The 22844-nt window shown below is 43.3% G+C and overlaps 3 protein-coding genes across 3 annotated transcripts in view; all 3 read right to left on the bottom strand.

The window, feature by feature from the left end:
- Nucleotides 1-121: 121 nt before the first annotated feature.
- Nucleotides 122-15682, bottom strand: rab40c (RAB40c, member RAS oncogene family). The gene is made up of 6 exons (XM_010736442.3): nt 14407-15682; nt 9207-9267; nt 7124-7184; nt 6948-7025; nt 4618-4840; nt 122-4300 (listed from the first exon to the last, which is right to left on the bottom strand). The coding sequence occupies exons 1-6, from the start codon at nt 14546-14548 to the stop codon at nt 4026-4028; spliced, it is 840 nt and encodes a 279-aa protein (XP_010734744.1). The 5' UTR covers nt 14549-15682; the 3' UTR covers nt 122-4025.
- LOC109139097 (cyclin-dependent kinase 11B) overlaps nt 6876-22844 on the bottom strand; it is a 25794-nt gene continuing 9825 nt past the window's right edge. The window contains exons 2-3 of the mRNA XM_027284940.1: nt 17776-17780; nt 6876-6887 (exon numbers count right to left, since the gene is read on the bottom strand). The gene's annotated coding sequence lies outside the window, so the exon portion shown is untranslated. The remainder of the gene's footprint in view (nt 6888-17775; nt 17781-22844) is intronic.
- The window catches only part of pigq (phosphatidylinositol glycan anchor biosynthesis, class Q), a 10458-nt gene continuing 4959 nt past the window's right edge, over nt 17346-22844 (bottom strand). Inside the window, exons 10-14 of the mRNA XM_010736443.3 lie at nt 21641-21752; nt 21472-21552; nt 20585-20699; nt 20386-20447; nt 17346-19552 (exon numbers count right to left, since the gene is read on the bottom strand). Coding sequence (XP_010734745.3) covers nt 19400-19552; nt 20386-20447; nt 20585-20699; nt 21472-21552; nt 21641-21752 — 523 coding nt within the window. The 3' untranslated portion in view covers nt 17346-19399. The remainder of the gene's footprint in view (nt 19553-20385; nt 20448-20584; nt 20700-21471; nt 21553-21640; nt 21753-22844) is intronic.

Here is a 22844-nt window from a genome sequence, read left to right as displayed (position 1 = left end):
TGTAATTAAGAATTTAACATAAAGACATTCTAATAATTCAAACACTGAACCTGCTGTCATGAGTCTGTGCTGTCTGTTCCACTAGATGGCGACGTCCCCAAAACAAACGACGGCAAACATCTTGGTTGACTCCAACATTCAATAGTTTTATTGTGAAAAAGTCGATCTCTTCATACCCTTGCCTTGAAACTGTACAATCAATAATTTAAAAAAAGAAAAGAAAAATGTTCAGCTTGTTTGAAGAACGTTCTCACACACACACACACACACACACACACACACACACACACACACACACACACACACACACACACACACACTCTTCAGATTACTCAGCAGCTTCAGCCAAAAAGCAGAATAGTGTTTTACAGGTGGTTTTTTTTTTCATTCATCTTTTTACAAACACTTCCACGACACCAGAGGCCGTCCCTGAATCTCCCACAATCCTCCACAAACATTTCCACCTTTTTTAAAAAAAACGTCCAAAATGGAAACTCAAACTCTGCAAAGGGTCGACGAACACTGAGGGAGTCGGCACGTGAACTAAGAGACGGAGAAGCCAAAACATGGAGGAAACGTCGGTGTTATCACATAACACCAAAGCGACGATGATGACGCTCTGAGGCAGCAGCAACGTTAAAAGTCACAGAGAGGAAAACCTCTTCTGATGTGGGCGCCGAGCTCGAGGCTCCGACTTTCCAAAAACACTGATGTGACAAAGCAAAACACAAACTGTGTGTGTGTATCAGCGACTGTCAGGTACACAACTTCATTTCTTCCCTCCTTCAAAGGACCAAACCCGAGTTTCTACAGACTCTAACCCTAACTCTAACTTCAGATGAAATCGACTTGGCAAATCGACCTCACATTGATGGAGGTGTATCAGTGGAGGGACACTGACGTGTTAGACTAAGTCAGAGGATCAATAAAACAGTTTGAATTCATCCTGAGACTTGTGGCATCCATCCAACAGTTGCTGAGATGTTTCAGGCCACAAAGCCGAAGGTGGAGACAGAAAGTACAAAAGGTTTGTAATAAATTAAGTTCAAAGATCGCTCTGTGCTGCAGTAATCTGACACTGGATCAGTGGAAATCAGCACGAGGCTTCACCGCCTGAGTCCAGACATCTCATAAAGCGTGCAGGCAAAGACGACTCCCTGAGATACGACAGAGAGAGGAGCGACGACACACCAAGACGACACTCGGCTCAGTGGACAGGATCAGGGTCAGGAGGGAAAACCTGCTGAACACCTGAGGAGAAGATAAATGAGAGAGGGAGAAAGGACGACTGGGGAAGATGAAGAAACAAACCACGCTGAGCCTCCTGTGGAGGAGGAGAGGATGAAAGAGCAGCGAGGAGAGACGAAGCCAGGGCGTTCTGATGAAGCCCTCCAGAGATCTATGAAAAGAACATCTATTATTCAGCACCTATGAATCATGGGACGGCATGCGGAGGCGGTGGCGCAGATCAGAGAGAGAGAGAGAGAGAGAGAGAGACAGAGAGAGACAGAGAGACAGAGACAGAGAGACCTGCTGCATTTAAATCCTGCAGGAGATCCAGTCAGAGTTTGGACTCCACCGGACCTGAACGCAGCATGCAGTGAGAACATGAGGAGGAACGTGGCTGCTGATATCTTAACGTCTGTTTTCTCATAATCACGGTTGGATGACAAAAGGTTCCTACTGTCACTGAATCCTATGAAAAGAGACAATTAACACAATACTAACGAGGAGTTTAGTGTTTTTGCTTGAAAATCTCAAATGTTCACCGTCACTGATGAGACACATCAACCTACAGAAACACGGGTTTGGTCCTTTAAATGATCGAGTTAGTTTGGATTCATTAAAGTCGCTTGGTTCAGAATACTTTCACCGCTTCACCTCGCTGTCACGCGGCCTTTTCCGATGCCTTGATCAGTTGGTTTGTATCACTGTGTGATTAACTGATGTTCAGATCCAAACTGCAGTGAAAATATTCTAAATCTAGCGCACACGTAGACTGATGATGAAGTTTTAGGTGTTTGTTGCTACCTCCATCCACAGCAGGACTTTGTTTAGCTTCATGCCGGTCCTACAAACTGAGGACGTCATACAACCACACCAACGAATCTGAACTGAGCCTTTAACACTGTGGGAAAAGAGGAGCTGGTCATGTGACAGAGAAAACGGATAAAAACATGGGTCACTGTTTACTATCAACACGTTACCTGAACCTGTTCAGCTACTCTGACTGCTTTCTGTTCACACCCATCAGGCTCCATCAACTGACGGAGCTACGAAAACCTGAGCTCCTGCTGCCTTCAGGTTCACGCTCCCTCCACGTCTAACACTGAAACCAACGTATGGGAAACACATCAGAGCATACCATGCATGGAGCTCTGAGAAAACAGGTTGATCTAAAACGTGGAAGAAATTTACTGCATTAAAGATTTGGCACAAGATCGTTAAAGTGATACTCCACCAGAAAGTTTGTAGTTTTGATTTTCATGTGCCCTTCTGTCCATCCGCATCTGCATTATTAATTAGTTTAATTATCAAATAATCCTGTCAACAGTCAGACAAGAGTGAAACAGTTTCTTCCATGTTTACTTCATATTTATAGAGATGATCTGGATCACACGGCGCAGACAGGAAACTCAAAGCACACACTCTGAGCGGAGTATCACTGAGTGAGCAGTGCACTGTGAACATGTGATATACAACCAGCCTGGCGGTGTGTTCAGGTGAAAACACGAAGAGCCGAGTCTCTACACATTTAGCAGAAATAAATCATCTCATCTGCACACTACAACTCCCAGAAGCTCTCGGGCCAAAAGGAAACGTCAACATGAGAAATAAAGAACATCGCCGTCCAAAAAGCAGCTCGCTCAAACTGGATTATTTTCATTATTGATTAATCTAATCGTTCGTTGTCGACCGATTAGCTCAGGGTGACGTCGTCGAACGTCCTGACGTGTCCACAACCCAAAGAGATTCAGTTTACTGTCACAGAGGACGAAAGGAAATATTTCAAACATTTTTATCAGAATAGTCAGTGATTAATTTAAAAGTTGACAACTAATCGATTAATCGACCGATCGTTGCAGCTCTGGTTGAAACATTTCAGTCCTTAAATATATGTAGGTGTGTTGAGTGGTATCCATGACAACACACATCATAGACAGAAAACCTGAATCTCTGAGGTGTGAACTGGTTTTGGGACGTTCGACTTCGTCACTGGGTGTTTTTGTGCTTTAAGAAAATTTGCTGCAGGTGAAGTGACTCGTTAAGAATGCAGCATGTGTTCGTTCATGCTGACACTTCGTTAACCTCAGACTAAAGGCACACTAACACATCTGGACCAGAGACCAAGTTCAGGTTCAGGGATGGGGGTCAGGTTAGTCTACACTTGGACCTGAACGTTCACTCATCGTGTCACCACCTTCAGCGAGTGTTTGTGGATCAAATAAACATGAAATAAACTGAGAGCCAGCTGAGGACAAACGACGGTTACTAGTGTCTCGTTCGTTAGCTTATTGGTCATTAAAATTAAACTGAGGTGTGACAGAGAAAGGAGGAATTCAGAGCAGACAGACAGAAGAAAGAAGAACGTGAAGAACTGATCTTGAGGTGATTTCTGTGACGCACACACACTAAGTGGCGTGCATCATGTGGAGTAACTAAATATGTTTGAGTTGGTGAGATTTCTGTACATGTAGTTAACACTCCCACAGACAGGAGTGAGTCTGGAGTCTCTGTCTCCTTTCAGCGGTTGGTAGTGGTGAGAATCACGTCTGTGGAGACCAAAATGTTTGTAGTCGTTCTCTGATATTTGAGGCACCGATCGAGCTCCCTCCACCTGGAAAGTATTAACACGGCCTCCTGAAGGTGAGAGGTAGCACTCATTCATCACTTCATCCATCCTTCCTGCTCCTCAGGTTGAGGGATGTGCTCTTTTTCTCCATCTAACATCCTGTACATCCGTCTCCTGATCCCATGCTGACGATCACTCCTCGTCTTCGCCTTCCCCTCGAGGAAGCCGTTCATTAGGAGATCTTACAGTTGTTGCGGGTGCAGTTCTGCGGCGGGCTCTGCGGCGGACGGATGGACTTGGAGCGCTTCAAGCTGTTGCCTTTGGAGCCGCCGGCTGGGTTTGCCAGCGAGTACGAGCGTCCGTGCATCATGACGGCGTTCATGCCATTGGCCATGGAGAAGGACTTGAGGTGGGATTTGATGGCAACAGGCAGTGGGAGCTTATCGATGAGGTGGACCGGCGTGCACGACACGATGGCTCTACAGCAGAGGTCCTGGAGGCTGAACACTGCAGACAGGGAAGAAGAGGGGAGATTTCCAGGGTGTTCCAGGAGTGGATCTTTAAATAATGATAAATGACTCAAAGATGATGGGTAATAAAAAAATATGATTTCAAATATTTTTAGTAGGACTGAGACAGGGAAGTCTTAATCTGACATGTTGTCAACAGGACGAGCCTTGAAGACATAGCTCTATGCTTTTAATGTGAAGGGTCAGCTAAGAAGTGCAGAGTTTTATTTTGGCAGCTTGTTATCAATCAGGAGAAGCAGTGATGACATGACTCTGTTACCCCCCGTTCCTCCACCCGGGTCCCCGTCCGCTCACCTCTGTTGGGCCTCCAGAACTTCTCCATGCCGTGCCTCATCAGGACGATCCGCGACAGCTCCGTGAAGGACTCAATGACGTTGAAGTTGCACAGAGGGCTCACCTCGAAGAAGGTCATGCCGTTCTTCTCGGCGTACGCCCTCGCCTGCTCAGTGGGAACTTGGCGTTTGAAGGCCAGATGTAGGCGGTTACCAACGAGGATTCGAGGCACGCCTGGAGCATGCTGGGAAGGGAAAATCAGACAGAGGACAGAACTGAAAACTAACTTTCATCCAGAGAAAGAAATCTGAGTCTGATCAAAATGTCACTAAACTGGATTTGGACAGTCAAAGACACAGTTTTGATTTATAGCTCAGAGTTAAAGTGAATGAGAGACGTTACATTCATACAAAGTGACGGGTGGAGGCTGGTTATTAATTCAACAAGCTCGAGGACGGAGCATGGAGATCTCAGGCTCAGATCAGCCCTGACAAACTGAACCAAACGTGACGGCAGCGAGAGGCCGGCTCTCTCCTCCTTCACTCTCCTGACTGTCACCACTCATCAGTCTCTTCAGACCGTCCTCCCTGTTGCCTTTTCATGCTCAGAGTCCCTCCACGGTCGGTCGGCAGCAGCAGCACCAGAGGAAACAGTAACAGCTGTAGCAGCAGCGGTGGTGGTGGGGGTGGAAAAAGCAGTAGGAGCAAATACTGGAGGTTTCTACAGACGTAAGATCAGCACCGTTAAACTGCCGGAGCTGTCTCACATTTTCCAAGAGAGAAACTTCAAGGCTACAGAGCACTCTAAGCCTCTGTGTGGAGAGTCTGAGCTCGCATGTGAGTTTGTGAGGTTGTTTTACATATTTTTTATGTTTTATTATGTTCAAGTATCATTTGTTTTCAGATGACAGCAGTGGTGGATGTGATTTTTAATTTCAGAGCCATGCATCATAAAACCGCCGTACTCTTCTTCTAGAGTCCAAGATGAGGAGACAAAAATAAGATGTCGAATATATTCAGCTATCTACAGCACGACTGCACGCTTTGGTAAATATTCAGTTTGTTTGTGTTGTCACCTTTTCATCAGAAGCTTCTGAACACAGGTAACACACAATAAAACTGGACAGCCTGAATAATGTAGAAGTGTGTTTGTATCATCCAACAACACAGAGACACTGAGATTAGTGATGTGTCGGTCACGAACGATCCGGTTCTAAGAGCCGGCTCTGAAGTGAACGACGGGAGACGATTTTCTTTTTTTCACAACGACAAAAGGTGCTCATGTGGCACTTGTGTTTAAGGTATTTTTAAAAACGGAGACATTTCCCTTCGTTTGTATCTTTTACAAAACGGTGAATTCGCCTCTGAAAACGAATCTTTCTAAAAAGTCCGGCTAGAGTGGAGATTCTGGAAAACTCCGGTTTTGCGTTTGCGTGTAAATTGAGATAAACAGAGTTTTAGGCAGCTGATGCGCTAAAAGTGCGACCAGTGTTTACTTGTTGCTATGACGATGATCATGGAAGCGTTCAGAGTAGCAGTCGCATTTCTTCTGGTGCAAACACTTTTCATGTGTTTGCATTTGCAGGGAAGGGGGGAAATATTCGTTTCTCAACTCGGCTCATCTCGGCTATGTGTAAACGTAGCCTAAAATAGTTAAAAGTTTGCCTAATTAGATTTTTATTTCTATAATTTATAATTTATTTTGTGGCATTTTTTCAAGGTTGAGTGTGTTTGTAAATGTAATTGTTTAATTGTATTGTATAAAATGTAAGGGAGCCGTTTGGGAGCCGAAAGAGCCGGCTCTCCAAAAAGAGACGATTCCCATCACTAACTGAGATAATGCTGTGATGACTATTCTGATAATTGATTCATTATTTGTTGAGCAAAAACAAAAAATATAAAAAAGATTTCTGAATGAATATTTTTATAAATCAAAATGAAATGTCTTCATTTTGTCTACACACTGTTAAACTTTCTTCTTCTTTACTTTACTTCTGTCCTTAAAAATGGCGGACCACACCACATCTGTGGAGGTGGAGCAGGAAAGGCCGAACTGAAACACACATTCCACAGGCCAAAAATATCACACACACACACACACACACACACACCACACACACACACACACACACACACACACACAGACATCCTTTTTGTTTCATTCAGCAGGAAGGACATGATGACAGTAGCCCACACACACACAGACACACACACACACACACACACACACACACACAGTCCTGATCCTCATGAACGTCTCCAGATTTCAGTCTGCAGAGAGCTTCAAGACGTCTGATTATGACATCATCATCCTCAGCTCAATCCAACCAATCACCCGTCTCACAGACTCACCTCATCAATCTCTCTGATCCACCTGTCAATTCCATCGAAGGACCAGCGGTTGGTGATGTCGTACACGAGCAGGATCCCCTGAAGAGAGACACGCATGTTCATGTGAAGCTGGTTTATTGCATGCAGAGTGAAGTCGGTTTCAGTTTGGTCTTTAGTTGAAGTGGTTTGTTCCTCACCTGAGCCCCGCGGGAATACGAGCGAAAGATGGTGCAGAACCTCCCCTGACCTGAGGTGTCCCTGAACACAACACAGACAGAGATCAACTCGAGATTTACCGACAAGTAAAAGTAGCAGGTAGCAGACTGTTCTCCAAACTGAGCGCCACGAGGCCACGAATGAACATCAACAAAAATATGATTTATGATATATGATCATATATAATTTATGAGCTCACATCTGGATGACTTTTATTTCTATGGCACGTTAAATTTCTGTTGCCTACTTAGAAATTAATTAAACTAATTTATTCATTCACGCTGACTCTCAGCCGGTCGACATCTTGTGATTTCACTTTTCCAAAGAGAATAAATGAGGATTAACTGAGCCTGACAAACCAGCGGCTGAGGGAGTGTTTAGATGATAATGTTGATCACTCTCAAACCTGTGAACAGCCAATTCAATCAGGAAAAGAATCTCAGCTTCACAGCTTGTTTAGCATCTCAGATTTAGAAACTGACAGCAAGCTGAGACGAGCCGCCACTCTGAAAATGAAGCTACAGCTCAGTGTGTTCATCCAGTCAGATGTTGATGCCTGAGAAACTCATCATCGGCCAATCATCTATTGTGAAGCAGTGAAATGACAGGTGGAGCTTTATGGATGACTATTAAAGAATTAAAGAATTGATTTTTTTCCCTTTACTGGGAACAATGTTCAACAAACGTTACTAAACTGGTAGAAACAGCATTTGTTGGGGACTATTTTCAGCGGTGGATTAATCCATGTTTGGTGCTTCAGTGGCAGCAGGACGGTGTGTGTGGCACTGATCTTAAAATAAACTAGTGTGTGTGTGTTCACAGTCAACATGTCAGGCTTCGATGAATACTCCTTGGTTCGGATCTTGTTAAATAACACCAGACTAACCCTTTTAGGATTTTTCTTTGACACCTCGGAGACAAACGGAGTCATGAGTCAGACACAGATGGAGACAGACAGAAAAGGAAGCAGAGGCTGAGGCCAAACGTTTAGACAGTGAAACAACAGTGAGACGGTGAGGGGAGAAGGAAAGACTGACGCAGCAGAAATAAAGAAGATTCTGCATCGCAGAGCTGCCTTTAAACTTTCTCTCCATGGGGAAGACGAGGCGTTGCTTCTCCCCGGAGTTGTTGAATTCCTTGGCCTACTTCCACCAAACAGGCCTCGCCTAGCTCTGCAGTGTGTCTTAACTGACAATTACGCACAACTCCTGCATCTCTACTGACGCAAGATTATTTGTGAGGAACAGTACGCAGTGGACGAGGACACGCACTCTCTTCTTACACTAACACTGACGTCATTCTGTTTGTGTTTGTGGATCAAATGTTGTTTTTGTGCTGCACACGTACTGTATGCAGCTGTTATATAAACCTTCCCGCTGCGTCGCTTTGCCTCTTTTAAAATGTGACGTGTCTTATGTAACTGTAACCTCCTGACAAACAGTATTCCTGATTTCCCTTTAAGGAGCTTTCACAGCCTATCACAGATATTCTGGATCATGTTGTTCTGACTCTTCAGTGCAGCTCTGTGATGTTTACACCATGTGAAATATTCAAGATGTGTTGTGCACGAGTTTATGTGCACGTACAGACATATTTGGAAACATTCAGAGGCAGCAGGTTGGTTTCACAGCAGTAACGGCTGTCACATCAGAAAGTGAAGTGAGATTTAAGAGTCGAATGGTCGGTTCACCCAGTTAAAAAATAAATAAATCACGTCTGTGTGAGCTCACCCCGGAGCGTTAACGAATCTACACACAGATGAAAAAGACTGGAAGAGTTCCCGTCACGCTCTGAGCTGTCACACAAACAGTCAGTATACGTTTCTGTGATTTCCCCTCCTGGAAACAGGTGACAGCGAGCTCTGTGGATTATTCACAGCGACAGTAAAATGTTGTTGTTCACCACCACGCATTAAATCATTCACCTGTTTTGTTTCAGATGCTCGCCACAGTTTGATTTGCACAACTGAGAAAATATTTTTTAGAATGTGGACAAACCCGTAAAGCTCTAGAGCTTTACAGCACTGCCTCTATTGTACAGACAACAACAGGTGACGGCGCTTACCAAAGCTCCAGCTTCACTCTCCGCCCGTCCAGAAGGATGGTGGTGGTTTTATAGTCGATACCTGGACAGAGAGAGAGAGAGAGAGAGAGAGACAGACAGACAGACAGGGAGAGAGGTGTTAGACAAATGAAGGCCAGCATCAATCAAGATTACAACAGCCAAAAACAAACTGAACATTCACGTCATGGCAGAGCTTCTCTTTTCTAAACGTGTCCTGCTCTGAAATTCTCTTTCATGGATGCTCAGGACGACCTTCTTTGTTTATTTCCAAAGTTTAAACCAGAGTTCTCAGTCTAACCGTCAGGACGGAGTCAGCAGCAGCGTTCAGCCTCAGGCCGCTAACAGATCTCTGTTCTGGCCCGTTGTCTGACAAACCTGTCTGACTGCTACACCTGTCGCCCTGCCGCTCCATGTCCCGACATGTTCAGCTGAGTCTGCAGGTTCTTGTGGTTTTTACCGAGTCTGGTACCACCTGAGGCAAAACAGGTCAACCACTGGATAATCGAGGTTACCATGTTTATCTTTTATCATGTGCCCCGACATGCTAACCTGCGACACCTCCACCCACACACAGATTTAAGAAGAATAAAGCTCATAATTCATCAGACTCCTCTGACTGAAACCAGACACAGCTCCATCGTCGTCCACAAAGTGTTAAAAACAAATCTGCAGCTCAAATGACAATGATTCTTCTTCCTGTTTTAAGTCCGTCTCTAAAATGAAACTTTATACTTATGAGCCATTTTTAAGGATTTATGTTTTCAGTATGAAGCCACAGAACTAAAACATTGTTGGTGCAGATGACCAAACAACAAGATGAACTGTAGAGTGGAGAAAATAAATCACACAGGTGAATGTTTGAACGCACAGCACGTCAGCTTTCAGATGAAACTTTAAGACATCAACATCCCAGCAGAAACCTTCCCAGCCCACAGACTCACACATGACTGCATCAGCCTCTGGCAGGTAGCAGCTGCTGGCTAACAACATTACCAATATCTTCCAATTTTCCAGGCAACATAAAGCTGCCGCCGAGCTAAAGTGCTGAGCTCAGGCTCGCCTAATTGAATTGGAGTGAGTGCGGGGCTTCGTACCAAGTGCTTCCTCTCCTCTCGTTGCCAGGGCTCACTTAGATATCCCGGATAATCAATCGCTTCTCTAAAGTCTTGGCTGAACGCTGCTGCTTCTATTCTGGGAGTCGTCTGACTCTGTTTGTTCCCTGGACGTACTCGGAGCCGCGTGAAGCTCGCAGTGCTGATGTCTGAGATGATGTTTCTGTCAGTGTCGTGAGCGCAGGGTAAAATCCTCACTCACTGTAAATGTAATTAACTATCATTGAGACACTGTTCAAGGAAACACTGAGCAGTCTGTGATTGGTTAATCCACTTAATGATTTGTAACATTTCACACAACACAGCCAGAGAATAAAATAAATATTATTACATCATGAAACTATTTAAGTTTCTTCAGAGAATCTGTTTTTATTTTTGCTGCATTTCTCTATAAAATTTGACAGTGAAGTCATTTTTTAAATTGAATCTGTGGCAGTGATGCATCATGTACCTCTGCGTATGGTTTATTATTCAACACCGTGGACATAATGCAGACCTGAGGCTTCACATTAGTCTCTGATATGTAAAATAAATGCAGACAGAAACTGGAAAGTACTCAAGCTGGTTTAGAAATCAGCTGTTGGATCTTCTGTTACTCAACAGGATGTTTCTGCTGCAGGAGGTGAAATGATGTTTGCTCTCTCTCTTTTCTGTTTCACACTCTTCTTGAACTTTTGTCACAATCACTTCCACACAGCTGAAGTCGACTAACTCCTCCACAGCGACCATCACAACGTTACTTTCATTTCCAGCCGTGTTTATACCTACAGTACCAGTACTGTACAGCTGTGTCATGTCGGATCATATAAACTGAACCCAGAACAGCAAAGACTTTTATAAACGTGAGCAGAGGAAGAAATGAAATCTGGAGAGCAGCGAGGCTGCAGATACACCTGAGCTCTGTGAGGATTAGACACACACATACACACACACACACACACACACACACACACACAGTACAGGAGGTTATCTCTGAGCTGGCCTGCATCCAGCGATAACTCCTGTCTGTGGATGTGCCGCTGTCACACAGCCAGTCCACAGCGATGAGGAACAATGGACTGCCGTGCCTGCTCGACCCCTCGGGAATATTCCTTTGTTAGTTTGAGCTGAATGAAAAAAAAGATTTAAGAGTTTGGCAGCTGAGCTGAAAAGTGCCTGTTCAACCTGCCTTTGCATTTTAATTGGTTTGACTCCTCCGGGGCTGACGTTATCTGACGGCAAACATCAACCGAGTGTGAAATTCAAATCCTTATCCTCACCGTGAGACCCCCCTCCTCCATCCAGAGGAGTACGTTCATGGTGTCCGTCCTGAGTGTGATACCAAGACACCAGGTGAATGAATAATTATTTAGAACAAAGAAACAGACAACAGAGGTCTGCTCTGCGAGAAAGCTTTAATATCTCTGCACTGGAAATAAACTGTGGGAGCTCAGAGGTCTGAGATGATACGTTGTGTTAAATTATTTTTCTTTGTGCTTATTTCTGGATGGAGTCAGGTAGCAGCTTTGGACAAATTATTTAAATATGTCGGCTTGTGCTCTGGTAACACCTGATGACAGTATAAAGAGTGGACCGGGCCTGAGTCACATCACCGTTGTTTTGAAGCTGAAAATATGCCGTGTTGCTTCCTCTGCCTCCAGACTAATCTAAATATCAGCACAGACGTGGATCATCGCTGACCTGAGGCAGGCTGAATGAAGCAACACCCACCTGTCAATCAAAGCGTCCACGCTCTTAATCCTGCATAACTGTTGTCACGTTTCTGATTTCTAGTCACCAGATTTCTGTTCAATAACACAATGACTGATCGCTGAAGAGGAAACATGACAGACTAACAGACCAACTGGAAGCGGACCAATCACAGCCTGAGGACAATCATCCAATTAAAATCTGTCCTGATTCTCTCCTGTTTAAATATTTAGCTTCTTCATGCTAACCGCTCTTAGCCACGGGGATGGAAATCAATAGCCGAGCTTTTGTCTGCACAAACATCCCGGCTGAGGCGCGCTGGGCCGCGTTCCACTCAGCTTTTGATCTCGCTCGCATCAATTAGGACATCTTCCTCTTTTGGAGGAGCTGGCCCGGCTCACATGTTGTCTTTAGAAGACTGATGGCTTCTCCGTGGGCTCTGGGTCAGAACCACACTGGTGCAGATACACAGGAAATGATGTTTGTTTGTCAAGTGGACAAACAAAGGAACCGCAGGTTTGACTCCTCTGTGTTGGCTTTAAATGCCACTGAGGTCAAATCAAACAGTTATTCTTATTACTGATTAATCTGCACACATGACCAATTAAATGATCAATTATTTGGTTTATATAAAATATCAGACAATAGTGAAAATGTGTTTAAATGTTTAAAAATGTTCCTATCAAAGAATGGTCTGTGTTTTCTCGTCTTAATAACTGAACCATTAATTGATCATCAAATTGCTGATTATGTTTCTGCTGACATGACTGAACTGTATAAAAACATGCAGCTTCACACCACTACATACGCTGCTATAAGTGCAATAACAGTCAGTATGAATAGATTATTATATTATAATTACTGAAACACTCTGTATCTCTCACACACGACCTGGAAAGGTCTTCACACTGTTGCCAAATGCCACCAGGCAGAATTCATGAGCTGAGCGCTGGTGAAAAGTCCTTCCGTGGACTGATGGATGTTTCATCGTGAGATCTCCATCTGACAAACGAAGCGGATACTCGGAGAATCGACCATGACAGCATCTCTGGTGAGGAGAGCAAATATTTGAACAAATGTGCACATCAACTCTGAGCTGCTCATATTCACAGATCAGAGTCTAACTGAACTTCATGTGGGTGATGGATGTGCACCACCCTGCTGCTCCCTCACACTCGTTTTAGCATCTTCACAGTGTTTCCAGGGAAACTCACAGATTATTTAAATCTGTGCCTCTTTTTCTCGTTCCAGCACAAAAAAAAAAATCAATTTACAGATATTTGAAAGTCGCCTGAGTCGAGGTGATCCATCACAGCGACCACACACTGTGAACACACACACTGTGAACACACACACTGTGAACACACACACTGTGAACACACACACTGTGAACACACACACTGTGAACACACACACTGTGAACACACAGCTTGAAGTGCAGAGTGATGTTCACTGCATAAACAAAAACAATGACAGGATGTTTATCGCTGTGTGTTTTCAATATGCAGAATTCATTTGGGCGACCCACCCAAACGGCTTTTTTAATATTTGTTGTTACTTTCTTTGCTCTGGGGAAATGTTCGCACACTTCAAGTGTTCAGTATCACGAGCAGTGTGGTATCTATAGCAACAAAGACGATCAAACAAAGGCTTCACGTGATAAAAATGAAGTCGGTTTGTGGATGCAAAATGTCTGAAGCTCTTCAGTGAACAGTGTGAGTGTTCATGCACAGCAGACGCAGACCGCCGGCTTACTGCAGCAGCAGGCGGTGATCAGATAGTGGCTGTCAGCCCTCAGAGCAACAGCAGCGAGAGAGCCAGGTGATCTCAGCTCCTCCACCCAGGGAGGGATCATCTGACTGGGCACAGCTCCATCAGCCTTCCCCTTCACAGCGCGGTGGATGGAAGCTAAAACAGCTGGTGTTCAAAGTCATGACGACTTCGAAACCAGAACTCAGTTTGCATCAGTTCAAATCAGCTCAAACACCAAAACATATTTCTGTATTCAGCTGAGCAGCTTCCTTTATTTGTTACAGATATTCTTTGTTAAGGAGGAACCACCACCGCACTGCTGAGGAGGCTGATGGGAGAGTATTCAGTGTTTAATGTCGAACGCATATTGTCCCGTTATTACGACTATGAGGTCATGAAAACTATTGTTTAGTAAGTGACTCAACAACAAAGCACGTACAGTCATGACTGAGTGAGTGTGAATGCTGCGTGTTCTCAGCATCACACAGATCATTGTCTATCCTTCACAGTGCAAACAGCAAAATACGCAGCGAGCGTGTTCAGGACTTTTGTGATGAGCAAGCATGACACAACACGGGGTAGATCATCATCACGAGCGGGCAAACAGAGCCAACAGATGCCTGGTCAGCTGAGACTGAGTGACTCACCACTACTGTAAGCGTACGGGGACTCGGCCGATCCATCCTGCAGGCTGTCCAGGATCTCCCCTTTGCCCACATCGCTGTCTCCCACCAGGAGGAACTTGAGCAGGTAGTCATAGCTTTTCACTGGGCTGCCCTGGCTGCCCATCACATCTGAGCCCAGGGGCGGCTGATGCTGAAGATGAGTGACTGTAGACCTCCCCCGTCAACAAAAGGATGGCTGACCGAACACTCACTTGACCAAAACAAAGGCAATGTTTGTTATCCCATGAACTCTCCACCAGCATTAAGTCCTTGTTTCCCCTGGCAGCTTTGACTGTCTCCCAAATTGGACACGAGACAGTAGTTTTCAGGCCAACAACAAGTCTCTGTTTAAAAATGTGAAATCTGAAAAACACAAAACTTTCTGCTGCAGGTACAGATCAGAAAAATAGTTTGGTCACAAGTGGGAGGAAAAAATAAGTTTAGCTCCTGGAAACAGCTGGTGCACACTGATAAGTGACAGGCTATAAATAGGTGTAACCACAGTCTGAGACTCTCTCTGCAGATTAACACAGATTAATGAGACAGTCACAGATTAATCTGAAGTTGTGAGTGGACGGGATAAAACATGCTTATTGTCTAATTATAAGAAAAATAATACGGAGCTAATACCACGCTGTAAATGTTATGAGTGACCCCTCCCCCCTCCTGCTGAGATATGTTTTATAATAAGCAAACACAATTAAAATGTGAAAGTCTGTTTGTTCATGAACTAAAGAAGCTGCGTTAGCAGGGGAACAACAAGCTAGAGAGCTAGCCAGCTAGCTTAGCTCTCACCGCTGTGCTAACGTCGCCACAGCAGACACGATGCTTGTTTAAAGTCACCGTCACTGCCTACGCGTCATATGCAGCTTATAACGCTGCATTAGCCGTTACGAGCCTGGATACAAAAAGAGACTGTTGGTATTTCACAGCAAGCTAAATGCTAACTGAGCTAGCGCAGCCCCGTGTAATCTCGGGCCCCCTGGTCTCTCTTTAGTCCGGGATGACAAAGATTCCCGTAACGTCACTGCGTGAGATCTGCAGCGGGATTAAAACGCCGTGGCATCTTTACGTCCAGTCCAAATCTCTGTAGAAGTACTCAGTAATCTCAGTCCGTGTTCCGTCCATTTCTCTCCATTATGTCCAATCATAATCACAGCTGTGGCTGCTCGGTACCGGACGACAACACCGAGTCCGCCGCTGACAGATCCGCTGCTCGCCACACTGCGCTGCGCTCTCTGTTCCCGCCCTCTCGCTCCAAGCCCCGCCTCCGCGATCGCTGATTGGACGCTGACTCCACGGTGACACGGCCGGCGGTGTACATTGGCTAAGCGAAGCGTCCGTCAAAGTTTGCTGTCAACAACACGCAGATGGTGAATGTGGACAACAAAGATGATCCATGTCTCGCAGAACAATGGAAGACACGTCTCTCCATGAGGACAAATGAGACATGTCAAAGCTCGGACATGATGTTTGAGCTCACAGTGAAGTTATGACACCAACAGCAAAACAAAAGACACAATTTTAAGAGATTTGTTGAAATATTATTACCCCTTTTTACAGTCAATAAAAGAACATTATACCAGTTTAATCTGTGAGCATACACACACAGATTAAACATATCTAAAATAGATGTATTATTAATTATTAAATTATTATATAATTCTTGAAATGTGGGATTGTTCCTTTAAATTCAGGTTTTGTTTTGGCACAAACATTTGTATCCTGGTAAGAGTAACATGAACATGAAATTAAATGAATAGTCCTCTTTTATTATTTATCTTTTATTCCTGTACTTTGAACATGAATGATATATGAAGTACACTAGTGTGTGTGTGTGTGTGTGTTTTGAAGCTATCTGTGTCAAATGTGTTTATGTAACATTATGACTCACTCCTTTAGATTTACCAGAACAATCTCCTGAGTATGTAACACCTACACACACACATAATGAATGAAGAATACAGACCTGCATTTGCAGCCTGAATGAGATCATTAAAGATTATATGATGAGTGAAGCACATTTACTATGTCATTATTTCTACAAGATCCTTTAATCCCTCTGGAGCTCACTACTGTCGCTGCATAGTCCTGAAAATAAACCTGAGGTACAGTTATTACCCATAAAATGTTAAAATCCTTCAGTTACAGATCTACCTTTAAGTTAAACAAGCAATCAACACCGTATCCACATTACCAGCTGAAATTTAAAAGTCAAATTGTCCCTTTGTTCCTGAACAATTTAAAAGAAATAATAGTAATTGTGCTTTTATTGTGAAAAGCTTCAAAATTTTCCCCTTAATTGCTCATTAAACCTTAAAATATGCACACACAACAAGCAAGCATGGATATAAACCCACAAGCATTAAACATGAATCATTCAGTGTAATTGCTTTTAACAAGCATCATACATTTATTATATATCATATGACTTTCTAGAAACTGTTCTCATCGGTATCTGGAAATATTATTGTCCAGGTCCAGATGAGCTTCAGCTTCTGTCATTGACCAATAACACTCTTTAAAGCTCACTAATTAACACCACGTTTGTTTAAATCGAGGTGCAGAGATTATTTCTGGCTGCAGGAGACAAGACAAACTGATATACACACATTTGTGTGATTGTCTGAAAACCTCTCAGATCTCCAGATCACTTTGGATTTATAACATTGTGAATACAGAAGACCAATCAGAGGATTATGTAAGTCTGGATACGTGTGTGCTGCTGCGGTACCCAGGAGGATTTTTATTGTACTTAATGGTTAAATAAATCCCATTAAATCTAAATTCTGTTTTTATCTGGAATTAATTATTAATGGAGCCGCTCGGGTTTTTGTCTCTTATTGACAGAAGAGATTAGATTAGATTAGCAGTTTATGAACCGATAAGATCAGATCTTCTGGAGAGAAGAGACATCAGTGTATTAAATATGTATGAATTTTATTAAATGACAATGGGACATTCAGAGCTCAATAGAGGCTGATACAATAAAAGGATAAAAATAAGAACACAAACAAGTCCCACTGTTAGAAAAGACAAATTAGTGAGGCTAAAGAGCGATTTCAGTAAAATAAGACAGAAATAATTCACATTATAGAAACAATCATCAAAAACAAGTCAAATAACAACAAAGTCGCCTGCAGATAAGAAGCCAAATGATCAAACTGTTTCTTTTAATGAGAGCTGCTTCATGTTAATTGTTATAAAGAATTTAAGGACAACATTTCATTAAATTAGGCACATTAATAAAATAAAAGACAAACAGAATCTTATAATAACTGTCTGTGTGAAAATCACTTCCAGTGTATGAAGGAAATAAGACTATAAAACAATGAATCATTTCATTTAGACTAAAACTTTACATTTAAAAAGGAATAAATCAGTTTGTCTCTCACTACTAATCACATAAAATTGAAATTATCATAACTATCTACACGGTCAGTGCAGTTAATACATAAATAGATTGATTTAAATTCTGTCTCTGTGTTAGTGGACCAAAACGACCTTGAATGAAGCTTCAAGGTGACATTGAATCGTCACGTGCGCTCACAGTGGCTGCTGTCCAGCAAATGTTACGTTAACGTTAACGCTCACTTTAACACGGCTTCTAAAATCCCTTCAGGAGCTCCAACGTTCAGTGTGTGGGACTGAAGCAATAACAGTGATTGAGTAAAGTTCATGGAGTTATTAAAGCCAAAGGGTTTACCCTCTGGGGAGCATGAATGTCATGCATCTCATTTTGTTCTGAAGCTGGTGCTACAGGAAACGTCACAGAGTGCTCAAAATAAAAGAGTTTACTCTGCTGAGGATGAAGAGCTCAGTGAAGCGGGACGAGAAAGTTGCGTTGACACAGAGGGAAGTCAGTGTTGTGTGTTTGCTGTGCTGCTGTGTGAATCCAGGTAGAAAAATACCTGTGTGTTTGTATAAGTGACTAACGGGGACAATCATTTTAAAAACTGGTCGAGTATTGAGTGACAGCTCTGCAGCCAGAAGCTGCAAACTTAGCTGTAATGTGATTCCTGCAGGGTACTGTCAATGTCCATCCAAAGAGCTTATTTTTGTAAAAATGGTTTTACTCTCTCACTAACGTCTTTCTCTGGAGGGTCAGTTCCATAATGCTGTCAGACGTTTATAACAACAATCTGAGCCTGTCAGCGGGAAAAATAAACTCTTTTAGTGGACGTACATTGAGTACCAATGCGTGCAAGAATCATGCTGCAGACAGTGACGCTCGCACTCCATAAGATAAGATAATATAGACTTTATTGATCCCACACTGGGGAAAATTATAACACATAATATTGAACCAGTTAAAAAATTTTTGTCGCCGTAGTTCGTAAAAGACTGGGAGGAGGTCACTTTAGAAGAGGTGTGACGTGATGGACTATTTATGAGTCATACCAAACACACACACACAACATTACATACATGTTTGTTATGTACGCTAATTAAATGTCCATTAAATGTGAACTACATACATGAACTAACTTCACAGACGTATAGACGTGTGCTGTCATTTTCAAACACACAGAAGAATTGTTTTGGTCCTTTAGTGTCTTTATGATGTCAGTTTGTGTTAGCTGTGTGTGTGTGTGTGTGTGTGTGTGTGTGTGTGTGTGTGTGTGTGTGTGTGTGTGTGTGAGAGGAGTTCAAGTTCTCGTGTTTCATTTAATGTCTGACCTCAACAACAAAAGAAAATCTGCCGTCCTTTTCCACAGATTCAGATTTTCTGATCATGTCTGATTCTGTCGTTGTGTTTGTTGTGTTCGTTGTGTTCGTTGTGCTCTGGCCTATTTTTGTTCAAGCTGATCAGATTTTTACAAACTGTGGCGACACAGAGCAGCTTCAGACCTTAAAAGACTTCTGACATGAAAGGTCTTCATACTGAATTCACTCTCGTCCCTCCATCTGTCTATTTCCATCTCATTATTTATTCAGTCACTTCCCTTTCCTCTCTTTGTCTCTCTGATGTCTCTCAGTCAGTCTTGGTGGTTTTGTGTCTCCACGGGTAAATCAGCTCCCCAACAAACAGTTTCTTGACCAGAGCAGTCCACGAGTCTTTGGGGTAACAGCTGTAAGTCGGGGTGCGGTAGGTCTGAACCACTGTGCCGTACTTCAGAGGGTTAATCTGAGGAAGGAAACAGACGAGTTTTAACCCTTTAAAACTACTCAAACGACAGAAGAAGAGTCATCCATGGAGGAAAATATTGTGTTAAGACTTTTCTGCAAAATCCTTCAAAATAAAAGCACAGTTCCACAAACATTAACAGACCAGGACACTCAAGGACCCGTGTGGAAGACTGAGTGGTGTGGTCTCGCCTCAGTCCAATCCTCCTAGCATGGAGAAACTTTAACAGCCTTTTCAAGAGTCTGTTTATTTTGTCTGTTCTGGGCTACTGTAGAAACATGGTGGACTCTCAGCTGAATACTGGATGATGATTGGCTCCAAACTAGTTGTGATGTCACAGAGATAGGATGAGCAGCAGACGTACGTGGGAACAAACTGAGCACAAACATCATTTTGTACAGTGAACATCTGTTGTCAGATCAGTGCAGAGCGACACAAGTGGAGTTTTACTTGATGAGTTTTACTGACAGACTCACTTCACTGCTCTCTTTTTCTTTGGCACCGTCTCACAAAAAAGAGCTAAACTACCCTTCTATAGATATGAAAGGATGCTGTTCCTGGTACATGGTTTTGTGGACTGTAATTTGGATGCTTTAAAAAGTTTTTGTGTTGGATTTCTCAGTGGTCCACGTCACCTTTCACTATCAGCTCAGAACCTCGACTGAGGTGGTACCAAAGAAAGTACCAAGTGCTATCCATGATGGAAAACCAGGTCGACCTGAGCTGAGTCACAAATACTTAATCAGCTTTACTGAACAGAGCGTCTCTAATCAAAGGAGTATTGTGCCTGGCTTCATGTGAACATTTAAAATCTTGAACGCGTCAGATCTCACCTCCATCATCAGGTGAAGGGCCGTGCCGGGCTCCTCACACAGCACCCTGAACTTCACACCCTCTGGAGAGTAAACGACACACACATCAACAAGAGGAGAAGATCGCTGTGTGTGCTGAAGACATCCTGCATCATGCTGTCATAAAAACTTTTTCATTCTTATCGTGTTCAAAGTGCAGAGATGATAAAAGGTGACGTACCTGCCAACCTGAACGAGCGAAAGATGCGGAGGCCAACGGCGAACAGAGGGAAGGAGTTAATGAAGTCCACACTGAGGTGGAGGACGCCCTGGAACAGCACCACCACCAGCCGCAACTGCACAACACAGCAACACACAAGGGGTTAAAAACAAAGCCAAAACTGGAAACACACGGCGGTGTTACGGATTAAAAACTACTGTTTGCATGAATGAACAAACTGAAGCACACATTACATGATTTATTCATTCATAGTGATTCTCCACCCAGAATCCAACAACCAGACACACCATAAAGAAGTCAGAGTCATCGTTGAAGCAACTGTTTGTCTGTCAGCTTAAATTTGTGTAATTTCTGTAATTTCCTGATCATTTAGGAAGAAAAGGACGTGAAATGAGAAGAACAGCTGGTGCTGATTATCAGGAAAACAGACAAATCTGAGGAGTCCAAAACCTGCAAGAACCGCCCCCATTTAAATCTAACCAAATGATTTCTTATTTAATTTTAACAGTTAAAGTCAGTCAAGGCGAGAGCCAATAATTCACGTAGATGTTCACATACAGTCTAACTCAGTGCAGCACTGTACAAAGACCTGAATGTTTTACCTTCATCAGATGACGACGCCACTCGGGAATAATAAATGGAAACATAAATGTCATTTTGAATGTTTGCATTCCCGTAGAAACTCTGTTTGAGACTCTCTCTTGGTGTCTATGAAGTGGGGATACTTTGATTCATGACTTCAGTGTTGTGTTTCCAGATGTTGGAGCTGACTCAGAGGTCTGGAACAGAAGTGGTTTGTGCTGCAGAAGCACTTTCTGTGGGAAGCTGTCGTAACCGTCTCCAGCTGCTGCGCTCATTAAAGCGTCTTCACGTGTAACTCGTCTTACCAGAGTGAAGACCAGGTAGTACAGAGCCGTGGTGGGCAGCAAGAACAGCAGGATGGTGAAGAGCAGCGTTCCGATGAAGAGCTGAAGCAACACAAACACAAACACAAACACATAAACATCTGTATCTCTGTGATGATGGCGACGATGTGTGTGTGTTTCTGTGTGTTACCTGGTCGAGGTCATAGGAGCAGGAGTCCACCCGCTGACGCAGGACGTTCCACTTCTTCCCTCTGAAGAGCCTCCAGAGAGACGACAGGCTGTAGATCTTCAGACAGTACAGCCTGACGGAGACACAAAGACAAACTCAGAGCAGAGTGATAGAACTGGGCTGAATATGAGAGTTTAAGACGGTTCACACTGATCACATCGAGTGGTGGTGTGGAGGTGGTGGAGTGTTTTAGGGGTGTGTTGGATTAAAACGGTTTTAAAGGACAAATCTCTGTTAAAGATTCACTACAAAGAAGTAACACACAAACATGAAGAACCAGTCGAGGTTCAAACCAACAACCACTGTGCCGTCCTGATTAACAACAACAACAAAACAGCAGAAAACTAAATTTTAGGAGGCTATCCCACTTGACCTCTAAAATGTGAATAGAAAGGATCAAATTATTATTATCATTTACGATATCGTCCTAAAGACACACTGAAGCTTCCTGAGGACAGAGAAAGGTTGAATTCATCCTCTCCAGCGTGATAGCAGCAGGAGATATTTTCAGATTTAATAAGTTACTCGACAAAAGCTCTCAAAGTGGATTTAAAACACACACTCGGCCGTGTTCCTCGAGCTGTTGGAGCATAAATATGTAACAAGGAAAAATGGGTAATATTTCATTATGCTCCACTGGCGAGCGTGCCGAGCTATCTTTAGAGCAAATGCATAATTTAGTCAATCCTCTCTGCCTCAGCATCCAAGACTATTATCACCGTGTTCAGCCTCCCATCACAGCAGATCAGCAGCCGTTGTAAGGAAACCAGGACGAGAATTAAAATATCACATAGATTAAATATATTTGATCTGTTTGAGCTGCCAGATTAAAACGCAACCTCGCCCATGACAGCGGCTCTGTGAGACGGCATCACAACGAGTCAGAGGGAAATTAAACTGCGAGTCGTGACTGTTTGTGCAAACTTACATGAAGTAACAAACATGACAATGCCTTTTTAAAATACATAACGTGTCGTCGGGCCAGTTAGAATAACACACACAACTACTTTTAATGTCTGTGTGACTCTATTTTAGTCTGTGCTGCTGCAGAAATCTGATTTTTCTTTGCTTCATTTCATAAACACAGTCTGTTTTTTCAGTTTCTCAGTGAGCAGAATAATTTCAGATTTTAAGCAATAAAGTGGGTCAGTCTGTCCTTCCATCA

The sequence above is a fragment of the Larimichthys crocea genome, chromosome XII (genome assembly GCF_000972845.2).
Source record: "Larimichthys crocea isolate SSNF chromosome XII, L_crocea_2.0, whole genome shotgun sequence".
NCBI lineage: Eukaryota > Metazoa > Chordata > Actinopteri > Sciaenidae > Larimichthys > Larimichthys crocea.
This window is presented reverse-complemented; position numbering and strand designations above follow the sequence as displayed.